Consider the following 18,268-nt stretch of genomic DNA (forward strand, 5'->3'; position numbering starts at 1 on the left):
TAAACGCTTGATATGAGAAAGGCTATGATGGCAGAAGAAAGCGCTTGTTTATAAGCGGTGCAAGTAACATAAGCTTTTAATGGGTCCTAGAGGAGCCGAAGGCTCCAGAGGGCTCAGGAATGCCTTCCTCTCCGCCCCCAGCTGCTCCCCTCACCATGACCCCCATATTTTTTTTTTCAAGCCTTTGGCCAATTTTCATCACATCTGTCATTTTGAAAAATGAACTGGCAGTTCATTCCTATGGCTCATAACAACTCATGTATCTTTTTTTAGATTAACTTATTTGCAAGAGACAGTGCAACAGGGATGTCTTGCGCTTACAGACCAGCTCAATTTCATTGAAAAGCAGAGACATTGTTAAAACTCATAGTCTGTGTCTATTCTGCTAATTGGATATAAAATAGTCATGAGACACCAGGGTGATAGGGCCATATTTGTTTTCTCAGTAAAAGCCTATTAGTGATAGGTATATGGCTAACAAATCTGACCTAGGGCTGTGTGTGGAACAGTATATTATGAATACAGTGAGTATCAAAACTGTGCAACGCTGAGATCTAAGGTAGAAGTGCATCTTCACCACATCTATGGAGATAGTGACCCTTAAAGTGTCTGCTTCTGATGGCTTAAACGGAATTAGTATCCAACCATGCTTATCCTGATGCTGCATGTGATTCCAGACATAAAATATTCCCTTTTACTATCATGTATCTCATCAGTCTGGAATAGTCTATGTCATGCTGCCACTCCCAAGGTGGGTATCAAGGCTACATGTGTCCTCCCAGCTTTCAAACAAACTGCAGTTTCACCTGCCTGCCCTCGGGGCTGACCTACATCCTTTGTTCCTCCACTCCAGCTCTGCAGCCTTTGCCACTGTAATTCAGAAGGAATATATATGTAAAAGGAATATGTACGTATTCCAACTATTTTCTTTGCACCGTTAACCTTTCTTTGGAGGTCAACTTTGCGTAGAGATGTTTCATATGAAGCAGTTACCACTGCATGCTCAGAGGCACATGCAGACACTCAGCATTTTTATTCCTATCAGATTCCAAAATAAAGGCTGGATCACTGCAGGGTGTCCAGATCCAGCACGCGGCTGCTGCACACTTGGCAGTCTCTGGAGCTGGAGGAGGTAGCCCAGCTTTCCTTGGTTTAGTTTCTGCCAGTTTCTCCCCACCACCGTGCTGAGGAAGGCCCTGGTGATCTTGTTGGGATCAATCTGGCGGTTTTGAAGCTGTGACTCAGAGCCTGTGCCCGTCTTTCAAAGACCAAAAGGAGAGCATGTTTCAAGTTGTTCTGAGAGGATTGAGGGCTGGTTATTCTTCTGTAAAATACTTGAGCCGCTGCTTGTTCTTTTGTCTCCTTCATTGTCAGCTTCTGTTATCTTTTCTACCGTGTTTGCAAGAAAGCTGTGTTGTGTCCTATACACACGGGTACACACACACACGAGCTTCACACTCCCTGGCTGGCACTGCAGCGTGACCTTTCACAGCATGATGAAAGGCTGTGTCAGCTAGGATTGTAAAGCATTCAAAATCCTCCACATTTTATGAAGAAAACAGGAAAAAAAAAGAGAGGTGGGGCTTTTCATGTGTGCCTACTCACAGTTAAATTATCTTCTTAACTTGGTGTTAAATACTACTGGTATTTTAAGTATGCATATAATGGGTATAATGCATTTTAATTCCTGCTAAATGGTAGAAATATGTAATAGATTCTGACTCTACAGCCATTTAAATCAAAAAGACCAGTCCTGAGTAATATCAGGTTCATTTGCACTCTGTAATGTGGTAGAGATCTACTTGCAATCTCAGCCAGTGTTGTTGTAGCCGCTGGAATTAGAGCTGACCACGTGTTTCCATTTTTCACCTGTTTTTCCCCTGGAAGTGTCAGCGTACTGTGGCCAGGGGCTGTGAACAGGAATGGCAGCAGGCGAGGCTGCCCTGCCCACAGCCCGTGAAGGCTGCCAGCAGCAGAGGGGCGCTTTGCTCAGGCCGCTGGTGATCCAACTGGGCCTCTCGGCTACGCGGGCCTAAAGCCCCCAGCGGGCGCTGTGAAGCCAGGTGGCTCTGCCAGGGCTGCCTCAGGCTCCAGAATCTGGTTCAAAACACCTGTACTGGGGATGGAGGAGTAGATGTTCTTATTAAGTTGCATTTCAACCAGCCTGGGAGAAAGGCCCTTCTTACTCCCCCGTGTCCTTAACAGGGCTGGGGGTACAGCTCAGTTACTATTGGCTTCTCAGAGCTGGTGTGACCTGTTAGATGCAGCTCTGCATATACCTGAGATTAGGAGAAGCACTCGAGGAGTTTCTGGAGCATCCTCACACAGAATGGCACTCATATAGTAGCTTTTTGTTTAAACGCTCTCGAACATACAGCCAGACTCTGAAGGGGTGTAGCCTCCCCACAGCTCTGCTTCCTTTACAAGAAGAGGTAGCCGGGTTGAAACAGACCCCATTTTACCTGCTGAAACTCACTCCTTTGTGTATAGAAACCCTTGTGCTGGATTGCATCCAGCTGAGGGAGTCTGAAAGTTCATTTTTCAGGCTGGAAGAAAAACATGCAGGTTCGTCTGGAGCATGAGGGCATTCTCCTCTCCTCCGGCTCCTGAAGTGGTCTCAGGGTTGCTGCTGGCCGCCAGCTTGTGGTGCACCGGCAGCAGCATGGCCCAGGCATTGCTGGGCCTGGAGCCGGCCCGCGGTGAAGTCAGACCCTCAAGGAGTCCCTGGGTGCAGGGCTTGGTTGTTATCTTTCAAAACATCCTAGCTTTTAGTACAGCTGCGTCCCAAGAGCAGACAACATCAGGCAAAACAAACACAACCAGGCAAAACAAACCCAGTTACCAAAGCAAGCGTTGACTTGCTGTATAGACATTCCCCTCGTTTACTGGAAAAGAGAAACGTTTAAGTATGTGTTTACATAGTCTGTGTACTGGAGGACTGGCTTTGCTATTAAGTTTCTTGGCTTTTGCTGTTTTGTATGGCAACCTTTATTTACACATGGGGAACAGAAGAGACTTGTTTATTTGTTTCTTCATTTGTTTTGGGTAGTCCTTCGTTTTCTATGACTTTAAAGGGCTGAAGAGTTTATTGTATGTGAAATGCAGGAAGAGTCTTAAATGAACACCAGATGAGAGGAAATAGACTGAGGAAAATGAGGGCTAGTTGCTACCAAAGGAAGTAATCATTGTACATATATTAAATTCCTATCTCGAACTGAGAGTGTGTTTTGTTATGCCAGAAATCTGACTGTAGAATAAAAATGGAAGTATGTGGAGCCTTTCCGAGTTTGGGCTTTAACAGCGGTAGGCGGAGGCCCGGGGCGCGGGTAGGAAGCAGGCGTTGGGCAGCTTTTGCTGAATGGGGTGCTTCAGTGCTCCTTAGTGCCATGGTCCCACACCACGGGAAGGCCACCTCATGGCTCCTTGCAGAAGGGTAAGACAGATTTCTGTGCATCTGTTATCTGTAGGAAGCATTTAGCATGGCTTTATAATTCAAAATTAAATTTCTTGTACACTTTCATCCGCCACATTCTCCGCTCACCCATTGATTGAGGTACCTGAATCACCGTAACTCACTATTTACCTGTAAGTTCTGGTTGAAATTGCTCCTTTAGGAGACAGTGTCCATTTTCAAGGATATAACAGTTACCTAATAACCCCCTTAATTGCCCTTGTAAGGTAAGAGTTTAAGTGGTTGCAGGATGGGAGCCGACTGCCCCACTCCTTCCCTCCCGCGTCCCTGCAGAGGCAGGTAGGCACGCCTCCTCATGCTGGTGGAGAGAGGCCGACGTACTGGTTGTTCTGGTGATTACCTGTGCACAGTGAGAGCTGAGATGGGCTGGAGAAGGACCTGCACAAATGATTTGAGAAGTGCATAATACATGGGCTTGGCTTACAAAGATGCCTTAAATCAGCCACAAATTTGACATTACTACTTTTTCTAAATAAAACAGAATGTTTTTCAGTCCTGCAAGCTGGCAGGCACCCTGTTCAGTTCACTTAATTCAGCAAGGACACAGAAAGATATTTTTTTCCTATATTTTTTTTAGCAGTGGAAAAATTGTAGCCTGAGGGCATGGTGCTTTGACAGATTGGGGTTGTGTGGTTGAAGCTGACCTATGCAGCTCCTTTCCACTTCCCCCTGCCAACAGGGAGGATGAAGCATGGATGATTGGAAGTGGCTATCATTATTTTGCTCTTTATCTGATGGAAGGCTACCACAGTACTCAGGAAGGCCTTGTTATTGATTTTGTTTTTCCTTTGAGGGACACTTGAAAGTTCAGTGAAGAACCTTTAGAAATAAAAAATAAGATATTTTGGCTGTGTGGGAGGGAAGCATTTAATCACAGCAAAGAACAGGGGATTGCACAGTCAAATAAGCGATTCTTAGCAGATCTCAGAGACCAGTAGTGGGAAGGAAGAAGGGTGTATCACAGAGAAGTGTAAGAAAGAATAGATGGAAATGAACTGAAGAAAGACAGTAGTATCTATTGAAAATCCATCACTTTATCAAAATTATGTTGACTGGTTATTAGCAAAAGAGAAGTGTTTTTTTTTTGTTGTTGTTGTTTTTTGTTGTTGTTTTTACAGGAAGGAGGGCTTCATTTCCCCCTCATTAGCTGAGGAAACTGCTGACAGGAATTAGGGCAGAATATAGGGGCTTCAGCCACTCCCTCATCTCTGCACGGTATTTTTAACACAGGTGTGTTCAGTGACTGTATTTGCAACATGGACCTGCAAAACACTGTGCTGGCAAAACTGAGGCTGCTTTGTGCTGCGATGTGAGAACGGAATGACAGGTCCAGGGTGGGAAATCTGTGGGACAGCACTGCCCCTGATGCCTGTGTCATGAAAATAGCCTTCAGTTAACTGTTGTCATCTGACCTCAATCCGTGCTGAAGCAGGGGGCTTTGCATAATCATTGAAGGAGATCGTTCCTGCTCCAAAAGATGCTATGTTTCAAATTGGCAAAATAGACAAAGGAAACATTGTCAGCCCTTGACACATGGGAAATGGAGGCACAGAGAAAGAGATTTGTCAGGGGCATACAGAGTAACTTTGGCAGAAGGGATCCTTAAACTCAATTTTCCTGAATTCGTTTGTGTACTACAACTGCAAGGTTGCTTGTCCTCTGCAATACTGCATTGTTTTCTCCCTGAAACTTCAGTTCTAAGACAGGCTTGCTTACCAAAAACATGATTACATTTTGCTCTGTTTAATAAATATTTTAGTGATTCTTTCTTCAAACAAAGCTGTGCAGCTTGCATACACATCAGAGTTGCAATGCTGAAGTTGCATATGCCTCAAAAAGCTTCAGGTGGATTTTCTCAGTGGGACCACTAGGGAGGATAATGCAAGGAAAGGCAGAGATGTGACTTTAGCTTCTGCTTTTCCTTGTTCTTCTGGGGTTCACAACCCCATGGATTTGTAGAAGAGGAGCCCACAAGAGTAGTGATGCTGTTCTGCCCAGCTTCTCATACGGAGAAAATGAAAGAAAATATCTTCTTCACTAGAATGTCCATTTTCCTTCTCAAGCTTGTTAACTCCAGGAAGGCCCGTGAGACTTGGCATTGCATGACCAAACTGGGGTTGATTGTTTTTTTTATGAGGCAGTATTGAGTGGAACCATCTGGACTAGGAGAAGACCATGCTCCTGAAATAAGTCTTCAGGAATACTCGAGTTAAGTAGCTGTCTGGGGCACCATGCTGAAAGGAGGGGCACTCACAGCTCCATGTAGTTTATGGGTTTATTTTATCTCTGATGACAAAGGAGAACTTACTAGTCATGTGGTTCCTCATAAATATCAAACCACTGCTGACAAGCGGCACTGCTTGTGTTCTCAACCATGCTGGCGCTAAGTTCTCCTGACTTTCTGGCTCACAATGTTAATAACTATGCTGCTAATGGGTGCACTCTAGAGAGATATATAACTTTTCTCTGAACTGAAATGCAATTCCCAAGTTACAGTTCGAGAATGGAAACCGAAGTATCTTAAGGAGTTTCTTGGGTGAATACTTCTGTGGTCATTCACCTAATATTGAAGTGGTTTATCTCTCTGGTTCCCAAGGCTCCAGTCTTCCTAAAGATGTGCTGTTACTTCCCTGAGAGCTGAGTGAACCTTTACCTCTGAAACCAATGCCCTTCTAGAAAGCTGAATGCAGCTTTAGGAGCACAACTTTCTGTATGTCAGTGGTGCAGCTCAACTTAGGCAGTTTAAACTATTCTTTTGCACTGTGGTCTCTGTTTTGTTATTTTTTCTAAATACTTTTATTTTATACCCTTTTGGGACGACTTCCCAAAGTACCTCAAGGTGCCTGGTTGTGCTGCATATATTCCAGTTTTCAAAGATACATCTTCTTTCTGTGTTAGAAGGCCAGCTCCCTTCTTCAAACACTTTTCTATGTGACAGGTCTGGGAAGGAGCTGTGTTTTCTGTGTTTTCTGTTCACTAAGATGAATATTGGAGAGTGATCACTCATGGGAAAATATTTACCAGTGCATCACCTCAACTAAAATAATAGCTTTTATAGTGTAGGTCTGAAGAAAGAAATACTGGCTTCTTCACCTTTTTACAGTTCATGTCCTGCTGAAGTTGTCTCTCTTTCAATGGATCCTAAAAGTTCTGTATGATGTTTGTTAATCTGATTTACTAACGGACTCTTAAAGGGGGTCAACAAAATGCAGATACTAATTCTTCTTTTTTTCCTCTATCCATACTTCTATAGACTGCACGTTTGAACAGGAATCAGTTCCTCCTGTGCCTTTGGATGTGTCACAAATGAGTCCCTGATCTTAGGTGAAACTTCTAGTTGCTTGTGTAAGCAACATAATAAAAATTGGCTTAGACCTGCTTCAGGAAAAAATGCAACCTTTGGATTACATTGGTGTAAATAAAAAGTCCAGTGCAGTTCACAAGTCAAAAAAATGCTGGTAGTGTTTAGCATCAATGTCTGTCACTCGAACATCTGGCATTCATCATTGCTTCCCTTTTCCTTCCACTGTCATATTTTATTCCCATCTGTTAGAGGTTTCTTAGCACTCTCTATATAATTCATAGCTGCATCTCAGTCAGGGTAGTTGAACCCTTACAGGCTGCAGTGTAAATGCAGGAAAACAAGGTAAATTTAATGGAAGTGTTTCTCTTATGTACTCTGCTCCCCTTCTTTCTCCCCTCTCCCTGTAGCCAGACAGTGTACTAGACAGTATTACTAGACAGTGTGATACCCCTGCTATGAAGAGAGACGGAAAACTTTCCAAAAATAGCAAATGTTTTTAGCAGCCTTAGTTATGAAGGCAGAAAAGAGGAGAGAAGCTGGAGTCTGTGTTGACACCCATCACCATTGCTGAAAAGACCAAAACATCCTGCTTTGGAACAAACCTTCAGTAAATCAATAATAACTTGGGAAAGCAAGCATTCCTTAAAATCAGACTTCCCGGGCAATGTCATTGATGTATTTTCTTTAAATCAAATTATTGCAGTAATTTAGATTACTTCTGGGAAGAAAAATATTGAAGGTGTTAGGAAAACGTGGGTGTGTTAATATTAGCCAGAGCAGACATTTGTTAATTTTTAAAATTAAATAAAAATGTAGTTAAAAAATTTATATAATTTTTTAACTGCACAGTTAAAAAACTGTGCAGTATCCTCATAATGGCCATCACATTCAGTTCTCTCAAGCGTTCCTGGCAGGGCAGAGAGCCGTATCAGCATTCCAAAGATGCATTTCTGATGGGGAAATGATTCTGCTGCTACCCCCTATATAAAGTATTTCCAGTAGCCTATAGATGTGTGTGTTACCCTGCCAAAGCTAGATGCTCCTGTCTGTGCAGTGTCACACAGCCCCATGCACTGGGAGCACATGTGGATTTAATTCCTTGCCAACTTCAGCAACTAGAGAAGGTATTTCCTTGTTGTAGAAACACTTGGAGACACTATGGTCCCAAGACATTTAAGGAAAAAAATATATATCCCATTTCCCTCTGCCTGGAGAGGGACATTGCAAACTGCCATCGTTATCAATCCCATAACTTTATCCAGGCTCAATGTGAGCCAAAGCCAGGTGGTCTCCTTGTAGGCAGCAGCTGTCATGTTTTCAGTTCAAGGGACTGCTCGGATCGTTGTGGACTTCATTACACACAGAACTGCAAAAGTGCCCAGTTTTCCTCCTGACTGTCTTCCTTTCACACCCTTTTTAGTCACATGTATCAAAAGCTTCTCCTAAATTTTAATGGATAACAGCTTAGCTGAAACAATAAACTGTTTCTACTGTTTCTGGGTGTCATCTCATACCTTCTTTTTCTACAAAGCATATTGCATTCCTGATTTACCTTTATTTTTCACTTATGTTCCTGTGGTGTTGTCCTGCTACTCAGTGCAGACTCCCAGATTTCAGCTTGGCAGCCAGATCAGTCAAGCAGTAGGTGTCCTGGTCAGCAGCTACATGAAGCGAAAATGATGGCCCAGCTCATAAACAGAGCAGTTATGGACATGTCCTGCAGAGCAGGTCTTGGCTCATTCAGAGGGTATGTGCTAGTGTGAAAGGCCAGGCAGTTTCTAAAGTTGCAGCTGCTCTCTGAAGTTGGTATATGAGTTGAATCCTGATGATTTGTTCTGACTTTGCAATCCGTTGCTAGAAAGGGATGCACTGGAGAAAGAGATACTGATTGGCAAGACTAAAATGGTGGGCAATGAGGGTGAGAAACATGGATCTAATGTTGCACACAGTACTTAGCATGAGAGATTGCAAGAAGAAAATAGTCCAGGAGTACAGTGGAATGGGTGCTCTGATGTTGATTTACTCTTTTCTTTTTTATGTTTACTCTGGATCTCATTTTTCCAAGCATCTTTCTAGTTACTAGCAGAGCATTAATTTTATTTTCTCTTCTTCTTGTAGAAAATTTTATTACATCACACTGCTGAGAGACCCTGTATCTCGTTACCTCAGCGAATGGCGTCATGTCCAACGAGGAGCTACTTGGAAGACCTCCTTGCACATGTGTGATGGCAGGACGCCAACTCCTGAAGAGCTGCCATCGTGCTATGAAGGCACAGACTGGTCAGGCTGCACACTGCAGGAGTTCATGGATTGCCCGTATAATTTGGCCAACAACCGCCAGGTGAGGATGTTGGCTGACTTGAGCTTAGTGGGCTGCTACAACATGTCTTTCATCCCAGAGAACAAGCGAGCACAGATCCTGCTGGACAGCGCAAAAAAGAACCTCAAAGACATGGCCTTCTTTGGCCTGACAGAGTTCCAGAGAAAGACTCAGTACCTGTTTGAGAGAACTTTTAATCTGAAATTCATCCGGCCCTTTATGCAGTACAACAGCACCAGGGCAGGAGGGGTGGAGGTGGATAATGACACCATCCGGAGGATTGAGGAGCTCAATGACCTGGACATGCAGCTCTATGACTATGCAAAGGACCTCTTCCAGCAGCGCTACCAGTACAAACGGCAGCTAGAGAGGATGGAGCAGAGGATAAAGAATCGGGAAGAGAGGCTTCTTCACCGGTCCAATGAAGCACTTCCCAAGGAAGAGACCGAAGAGCAAGGACGCTTGCCCACTGAGGACTACATGAGCCATATTATAGAAAAGTGGTAGCCTAGGCAGACTTTTATATTAATGATACTCTAGGGTTTCCATATAAAAGATCATGGAAGTAAAATTACAAAACAACAGAAAAAATATTTTATTTAAAAGCAAGTCTGTAAAACAGAAGATAGATTGCTTCCTTAAACATAGGGTCTTTTTACTGTTTCTTACAAGACCAGTGAGATTCTTAAAAAAATAAATAAATACATAAAAATAAAAAAACGGTCAACATTATAATACAGAGGTGAAAAATGCACAAATGCAGTTACCCACTCTTAAGGCCAAATACAAAAGAATGTTTCTTATCCTCACAATTCAAACACAAATGTCAGATGTAGGATTTTTTAAATCTGTTTGTCTCCTGAACGTAATGATATGAAGATACATAATTAAAAAACAAGGAAATTGAGGTGTTCTTTTGTGGATGTTTTTGGAGGTGGGATGGGAATTGCATTGTTTGTAAGTAAATGATAACAGTGACTAAGTTGAGGATGTGTTGTACTGTCAGGCTGTGATCTAAGCACAAGGGCAGTCGCTAACTTTCAGCTGGCAGCCACTGCCAGAAAGTAGAGCACCATAAGAATAAAAGAAGAAAAACATCAGAGGATAAGAAACATTAAATCAAATTGACTGTGGCCTAGGATACGTACTTAGCACAGTGGTTTTGATACATTGCACTGGTATCACATATACATACGCAACTTCATAAAATTAATAGGGAGTTCTTGCACAGAGCTCCCACATTTGTTTCACAGGCAGGTCCCAAACCAATTTCAAAGCCAACCAAATTCCACATAGGCTCAAACATGCAGCCCCATGCCATAATGTCACCCTACACAACTGCCACTCGCCTTCATCGATATAATGTGCTAACAGCAAATGAAAACCTTATCCTGCATACTGGGAAAGGGAGAACAAGTGAAGTAGCAATACTCCCTCATAAGTCTGCAGGAGAAGTCTCCAGGAAGGTCTTCAGGAAGAGCCTGCAAATAATCAGTCATAAATGGCAACATGATGAGGGGGTGATTTTGTTTTGTTCATTGCTATGTGAAATGCTGAACTGCAACAAACATGCAGACATACCCATACCTGTATTATTAAGTTATTTTTACTTGGTTGTGTCAAGAGATAATGGCCGATGGGGCTCTCTTCCAGAACTGTAAAAATTTCTGACTATGGGTCTGAATTAATTATGAGACAGTGCACATTGTCTTTTGGCAGAGTGCCTGCTCTGCAGCTCTTGCTTTAAATGAACAAGCTGTGTTCAAAAAACTGGAAACGGGAATCATGGATAATGTTTTTTTTAGTCTCAGACCACTTTCAAAGCAGAGCTCTTTCTCTTTTAATGCTGTTTTTTAGGAACCCATGTAAGTTTAATCCTCCAGTATGGTGACAGTCTAACCAAGTTCTGCTTACTGACTTCTGAGTCAGAGAACAACAATGACTTCTCTAATTCCTCTTCCCACTCAACAAATTAAAGTATAGCTTATTTTCTTGCTGTTGCAAGCATTTCTTTGTTTGGCTGGAAGCATGGAAATGAAGCAGTTTTTGCCCGCTTCATGTTTCACCCCGTTATTACTCAGCCTGTTAGTCCTGAACCAGTTATTGTCTAGGGTAAAATGTGAATCAAATGGAATATGATTTGATTTTCAAAGGCCATGGTAACTGTGGGTCAATTATGGCATTGAAATCACAGAAGGAGAAGCAGAGAGATGATACATTCAGCTTTAGTGTGTCATTTTTTAGCATCTCTCTAAAAATCACACAATCACACAAATCCACTGCAGTGCTGCTTGTTTTGTATTTAATTCTGCCTCTGTACCCTGCTTCCAACAGTTTCAAATTCACACTGAGGTTTGCAAAGGAGGTAGCCACTTTAAGCACAGGAGCTGCCTTGTTTCTTCTGTGTACACCCCGAGGTATACACCTTGCTTCTGGAGATGTTCTTCTCCAGAAGAGTGAAGCCGACTAAAAACTTAGGAACAGAAGTTACAAACAGCACATTGGGTTCAAATAATCCTGTTACATACTTGATCCACAGTCCAATGAAGTTGAAGAATCCTGCTGATTTCAGATGAATGTTGGTCAGGTCTGCATCCTGGTGCTGCAAAGTGCTCAAGCACACAGTCATCTTTAAGCACAGTGAGATGTTGTTACCTGTGCATTCGCCTGTTACCAATGTTTGCTGGTGGTTGTCACTGTCTTTAAGGTTTTATTACAAAATGGCCCCTGCTTCCAGAGATGCGTATGCCTCGCCATAAGCATTTGTTCCTAGCTGAGATGTGGGAAGCAATATGAAGCAATTTTCAGTTGTTGGCTTGGGGGCAGAAGGTATAACAAATCCATTTGTTCATCTCTGACTTCCAAGACTGGGAGGAGCTATGTTTGGTAGTTCCCAGCACTTTTATGTATTGCTGTAACTAAAGAAAACGTTTATATTTTAAAAATGCAATTTTACAGGCTGTTTACCCACAAAACCAATACGCTAGATATAAAAAGCAACTGTTTCATATGCACAGTTTCCAGCTTTACCCGAAGGCTTTTCACTGTGCGCTCCGTGTCACAGATCCATAATGCACAAATGGTTACTGCAGCTAAGCCATGCTCACAGCGCCCATCGGCACGGCTCCAGAAGAGGGCACACTGTGGACACTCAGGCAGTACTGCATATGCCAGTACTGACTTTGAGAACAATTCTGTATTGAAGGCCAAATTCTGCTCTCATCTACCAAAGGGTGCTAGTAAATGGGACTGTGTACGATCAGGACCAGTACCATAATTGGGCCCATTTTGCCTGAGTTGTTTCTGTGTTATGGGCTCTGAGTAACCAGCTGGATTTTAATGGATCTATCTGCAGGGTTCTCTAAATCGGAGGCAGCATCTGACCCTAGAAGCATGTCAGTAGAAGACCTTGTTCTGTTTTCTTTGTAATATATTACAGTAACAAGCAAAAGAAATGAAACTACGAAGTCTTGTTAACAGTTTCACTTCATCCCACAAAAGGAGGTCTGACCTCAGCGTAGCACTGAGGCAGGAATTTGTAGATTCAAATCCTGTTCCTGGCAAATACCTCAGTTTCTCCATCTGTACATTGGGAAAGCAAATGCCCTCTCTGTAAAGAGGTACTCCAAAGTATGAGAAGTATAGGACACTTTGAAACAGATTTTAAGTATGAATATCAGAAATGAAGAGAATGACCCAAAAGCCATCCCACATCCTGACTGCTGTGCTGGTCTATTTAAGGCTGTATACCACACTTTGATTTATTTTCAGTGCTGTGTGCCAGAGCATAGGTTGCAGGGCATACCTGGCATGATTTTCTTCCTCTAGTGGGTTTAAGGGAACTTTTTTAACATAATGTGAATGTAGTTTTTTTTGTGATTTTTAATGTACTACAGTTTGAAGTGGTACAATTTATTTTATTTTTAGGACAGATTATTTGATGCTACAACAACATGCAAATTGTATATGTAGTTTTAAAATGAACAAAGAACAATGGCTTTAAGGCACTCTGGCAGAAGTAGTGGCCAGACAGTACATCCTTGTTCAATATGTGCCCCTTTCTCCCAAAATGTTTTTCCTGTGACTTCCAGACACACCAACACCTTCTTCCCTAAATAAGGTGTTTCTCCATGGGGCCAGTCAATGCATCGTGATCCAGGTCAGGAGAGGCAAGTGATGGGTACAGTGAAGGCAGGTGCAAGGTTGTGATCAGTCTCTCACTGGAGCTTGAATCATAAAATCATTAAGGTTGGAAAAGACCTCCAATATCATCTAGTCCAACCACAAATGGTTCCCCTTGAATTCAGATTTTACATGGTCCTGGGACACTCGGATGCATGTCTATCCTCACAGTGTTTCTGTTGTGTTCCAGGGACACCCCATGAAGAACCTTTACAAGAGCTGGGACTGTGTAAGGGATTTCTAAGGGTTTATACAACCAGCAATACTAGTGTGAGTGAGCATTTTGGATAAGCAGTTACCTGGTACCAGGCCAAAGATGATGGGTCTTAGCCTCTGCTGCCTTCCGCTGTGCAGACCCTTGCACATCTGCTAAAGAGGGTGATGCCGTGAGTGGGGATTTGCCAGCAGACTCCCTTCCTGCTTCGGGAAGGTGGAAAGGACAACATATGCTGCAGTGCTAAGAAGGAAGAGGTCTTTTTTTTGCTTTTAGACACCTAAACAATGAACTTCACTGCTTGGTAGGCGTTGCTGCAGAAGAAAGCATTTTATTGCTCGTTTGTCTCATTCCAGCTAGTTGTATTGAAGGAGTTTGCCTCCTACTCAAAAGTTTCCCAGTCAGATGTCACCTTGTACCCTACCCAGGTCACAAATACAGGATTGACTGTAAGGTTGTAGACCCAGGCTGTCATTGGGTTCAAAGTCATTGAGGAAAAAAACACCTCTCAACAAAGGATCTGTGTGAATTTCTGACTTGTTTGAGTTCCACCCTTCATGCCCAGCATTTTGGAGTAAAGGGAGAGCATTTAAGGGTGGTGTTTTTGCACCCGATAGTCCTGTACTTGCCTACAAAACAGGGGTGGAAATGGAAGCAGCAGAAGGAAGATCCCAACAACCTTTTCCCTCCTCTCTCCCATTGCTGTCCAGTAGGAGCAGAAAGAGCAGTGAGCATATGAGCAAGGCAGAAGGACCACCTCAGTGGCAGTGTGGACGCACATCAGTTAGGAAGTGGATGTGTCACTGAGCTCATCAAACCACTTCACAGAGACCACTGAACAGCTACAGGAAGTAATGACTGACAGTAAAAGAACAGGGCCTGATGTAGATATATATCCTGGGGCTGGAAGCATCTCTAGCTTCTTATTCATGTTTTGAGGTACTCAGACCCCTCCTATCCCACACAATTTTCTGAATTATTACAAAACTGGGTAGCGCTACAGCAGTTGGCAACATAGAGTATGCTAATGTTGTATTTCCACGGCTATAGCTTGGAATGCAACTCGATGTATTTGCTGGATTCGAATCACAGGGCTGGTATGTTACCTTTTTGTTCTTGTTTTTGCTAATATTAGCAGCTCATATTCCAGTGGCAGAAGTGACTATAGGATTCAGTGCCTGATCAGCAATAGAGCCAGGCTGTTAAAGCACAGGTCGTTTAGCAGCAGTTCCAGGTAAACCAGCAGGCAGGCAGTGGAGCTAGTGTCTGCACACACAGTCTGAGCTATCTGTGGCTGTTTGTTTTGTCCCATCTACAGTTCTTGCCAAGATTAATGCAGTCCTGATAAGCACGTGGATATTAAAGTCTGTATTGTCCCAGCTGCAGGTGATGGTAGTCTTTGTAATTTTTCATGCAAGCTGGAAAAAAACACGATTTGCAAATTAGTCTGTTTCATCCCTGAAAGCCCCACAGTTCCCCCTCGCTGTTTTTCCCCAGTTGTCTATTCTGCAGACTGGATTGACAGAGTTGTACAATAATGAATAATTTTATATTCAAATGATTTACTGAGCATGATTTGTTTTGTACATATTGGAATATGATGTAACTTATTTTTATTGCCCCTTTCCATCTTTTTTTTTTTTTTTATAAGGAAAAGACAAAAATCCCCACTGTCTCTCAACGTGAAGTTTCTCTGTGTTTGTTTGTAGTCTGCCAGGCAAACATGCAACAACCATAGGATTTTTCACCAGTCCCTCCTGCTGATTTTATTTTTCATTCTCATGTTTTTGTCTAAGGCTTTCCTTATGTTGTCTCTTCTTTCCTCTGTGCTGTACAATCTGCACAAGAAAGGGAAAGGGCAATGTAGGCAGAACTTTCTTTTCTTCCTTCCCCCCTTTCTTGTATGCTTTACCTACCAGGGAACTCCATTTTTATCTGATAGGAGTTATGTGGCTGAGGGTAAAAATATAGTAAGATGTTTCCCCCACCCACCTTCCATCCTCCATATTGTAGATCAAACAGATTCAGCTTCTCCAAAAGTGATTGTGGCTGGAGTCATTCCGTTAGGCTGAATGTGTATGGTTTGCACTTTTTTTTTTTCCACATCAGGAACTTAACAAAAAATAAAAGACAACTGTTCAATTTGAGCCAAGTAACACTTAAAGCTTTATATATTTATTTATAGCATCTTACAAAAAAAAAGTGTTAAAAGATTTTTTTTTCTTTTCCTCCACAAGAAAAAAAAATAGATTAAAAAAATAATCATCTAATTGCTTTTGTCTAGATCAAGAATGAATGTTAGCAGATGAAATAAACCCTAAAACTGAGCATCTGTTGTGTGTGTTGTCATTGCATTGGCCTTTGGATGCTGTTTCAGTGCAGTATGTCTTGCCTTCCTGTATTACAGAGATGCAGCTGCCAGTGGAGTTTATGGAGAATATCTGCTTTCTACGAAAACAATAGACTCTTAACACAGAAATATTCTAGCAGGAACTGCAGAGTATGTTTATTGCTATTGTTACATGTGAGCCAACATTACAAAAACATCTGAAAACTCCTAAAACCTATGTTTTTCTTTTTTTTTTTTAATTAATTACCTTTAATACTGTCCGGTTCTCTTAGTTTTCTTCTTCACAGTTATGCCACTTTACAGATTTGCAGGCAATAAGTGGTGGTTGTTACAGCAAATATGACAGAGTAATTAACAGAAGTTTTTTTGTTTCATGTTTAGAAGTACTTTCACCAAATGCAATTTATAGAAACATTCTCAGAATGTTTCAGTTACAGAACTGAAATAAATTGTGGTAGGTAGACCTGCACCTATTTTTGATATAGTGAAAGTAGTATAGTAAGTTAGGGGATAGGAAAATGGAGAATTACAAATGCTTTACTGCTTCCTAAATGAGGCTACCTAGACTTTATTTGTGCAAGAGTAGCAAATAATACTATTTTACCTGAGCATCATTACACTCTACAGTTTTCACCATATATGCTGGAGGAACTAGAGGCGTTAAATATATACCTTCCAAACTGTGCTGCTTCGGTTTTCTTTTTTGCACCTGTGAAAATCAGCAGTAATCCCTTTCAAGCCAGCAGAGGCCCAACCATGTGAAACTTATAAATACTGCTAGCAGGAAGAAAACACTGCATCAATTCATACTGCTGCAGACTCGACTCCCAAGTTCCCAATTTTGCGTGCTGCAGCACTGGCAGTACTGCCAGCCTCCCATTGGCGTGGTGATACCGTTGCTCTGATTTAGAGGGGAGCGAAAGCCCAGAATCTTTGCGGTAATTTACTTAAGGTCATGCGGCAAGTCTGTTGCAGCCTTCCAGTCGTGCTCTTCCAGCTTGGAGCCTTTTGCTGTAACCATGTGAGGGCTCCTCAGCTGAACTGTTAGATTGAACCACTCATCTGTTTCTCTTCCCCACAGCTACGGCTGCTGGAAGAAGAGTCTTCTCCCCCGCTTGCGCAGCTCAAACGCAGCGTAAGGTGTGGGCCGCACGATGGAGACGGACAAGTTCCAAAGGGACTGGGCTTTCAGCTCCAAATTTTATTTATCTTGGAAAAGCAATAGCAGCTCTTCAGATATGTTTTAAGTGATGGAGCGCCTCATGAGCATTCTGAAAAGGCTGCTCAGGACTCATGGCAGCCGCAGGGTACCGGCGGCACAGTCCCCCTGTGCAAGGAAAAGGCTCACGCAGCTGCCGCGTGCCCTGGGGCACATGGCAGGGCAGGGAGCCGATGCCTCACCACTAGGCCTCCGTTGGGACAGCCCATTTGGGAGCCGCGGGCTGCCTGCCGCTGGGGCCAAAGCATGAAGCCCCAGGCAGAGGGGGCGCCATGTGGAAACTTCCAGAAGCAGCCATAACCCCAGCGCCTGCCGCCACACTTCCCCTCAGCCCTAAAATGGAGGCAGCAGTGCAGCGGCCTCAGCGCACTGGTAAATGCGGCCCTGTCCCGTCCCTCTGGCAGAGCCGCACGAAGGCGCCGTGGGGTGGGCTGTGTGTGTTTCCCTCTGGGCTGTGCTGGGCTGGGTTGGGTTGCACTGGGCTGGGCTGGGCAGGCGGTCCCGCTGCAGGCTTGGGCACTTCTGCATCCGAACCAGCCCAGCTGGGAGCGGGGCCCGTGGCCCTTCCGGGACTCTAAGAGGGCACCGCAGCCCAGCAGCAGACACAGCTCTTGCTGGTGGACAGAGGGAGCTCTGTGCTGTGTCACGGCTCCTGTGTGAAAGTGGTGCTCGTCTCCTCCTATGTCTTCCTTTCCCCAAAGCCTGAATGATGCTGTCAGTCACGCAGAGTCTGCAGGCAAAATGCTCTTATTTGCAGGTGGTCTTTCTGCACTTTCTGCACCATGTTTCAAACGGTTTTTCCCCTTGATCAGTGCTCGAATACCAAAAAAGATGTAGGATAGCCAGCAAGCTGATGGAAGGGGGACTTTGAAGTCTTGCAAGGAAAAACTGGTGTGGGATGGGGAAAGCAGCAAAAACACCATTGCAGGAGGATTAAAAGAAGCAGAGATATTACTTACTGAGGGGAGAGCTCTCAAGAGTGCTTTTTGCTTGTTTTTGCTTGCCTTTTTTTTTTTTTTTTTTTCTTTCGCTGGAGCCTTGGTTGCACTGATGATTGTTCGGCTTCCTTATGCTCAAGTCCAGAATGTTCCTGTTCTATTATGTTTGGTCATTGTACATTATCCAGCACCTGTCTCTGGGGGATGTGCTGCCTCAGGTTAATTGGAAAGTGCCCTCCCTTACATCCTGCTGTTAGTCTAACAATATG

General features: G+C 43.3%; 1 protein-coding gene across 2 annotated transcripts in view; it reads left to right on the forward strand.

The window, feature by feature from the left end:
• The window catches only part of HS6ST1 (heparan sulfate 6-O-sulfotransferase 1), a 180,233-nt gene extending 170,230 nt beyond the window's left edge, over positions 1-10,003 (forward strand). For both annotated transcript variants that reach the window (XM_040567602.1, XM_040567603.1), the window contains one exon: positions 8,895-10,003. In XM_040567602.1, coding sequence (XP_040423536.1) covers positions 8,895-9,603 — 709 coding nt within the window. In that variant the 3' untranslated portion in view covers positions 9,604-10,003. The remainder of the gene's footprint in view (positions 1-8,894) is intronic.
• Positions 10,004-18,268: the final 8,265 nt, after the last annotated feature.

This window comes from Cygnus olor, chromosome 9, assembly GCF_009769625.2.
Source record: "Cygnus olor isolate bCygOlo1 chromosome 9, bCygOlo1.pri.v2, whole genome shotgun sequence".
NCBI lineage: Eukaryota > Metazoa > Chordata > Aves > Anseriformes > Anatidae > Cygnus > Cygnus olor.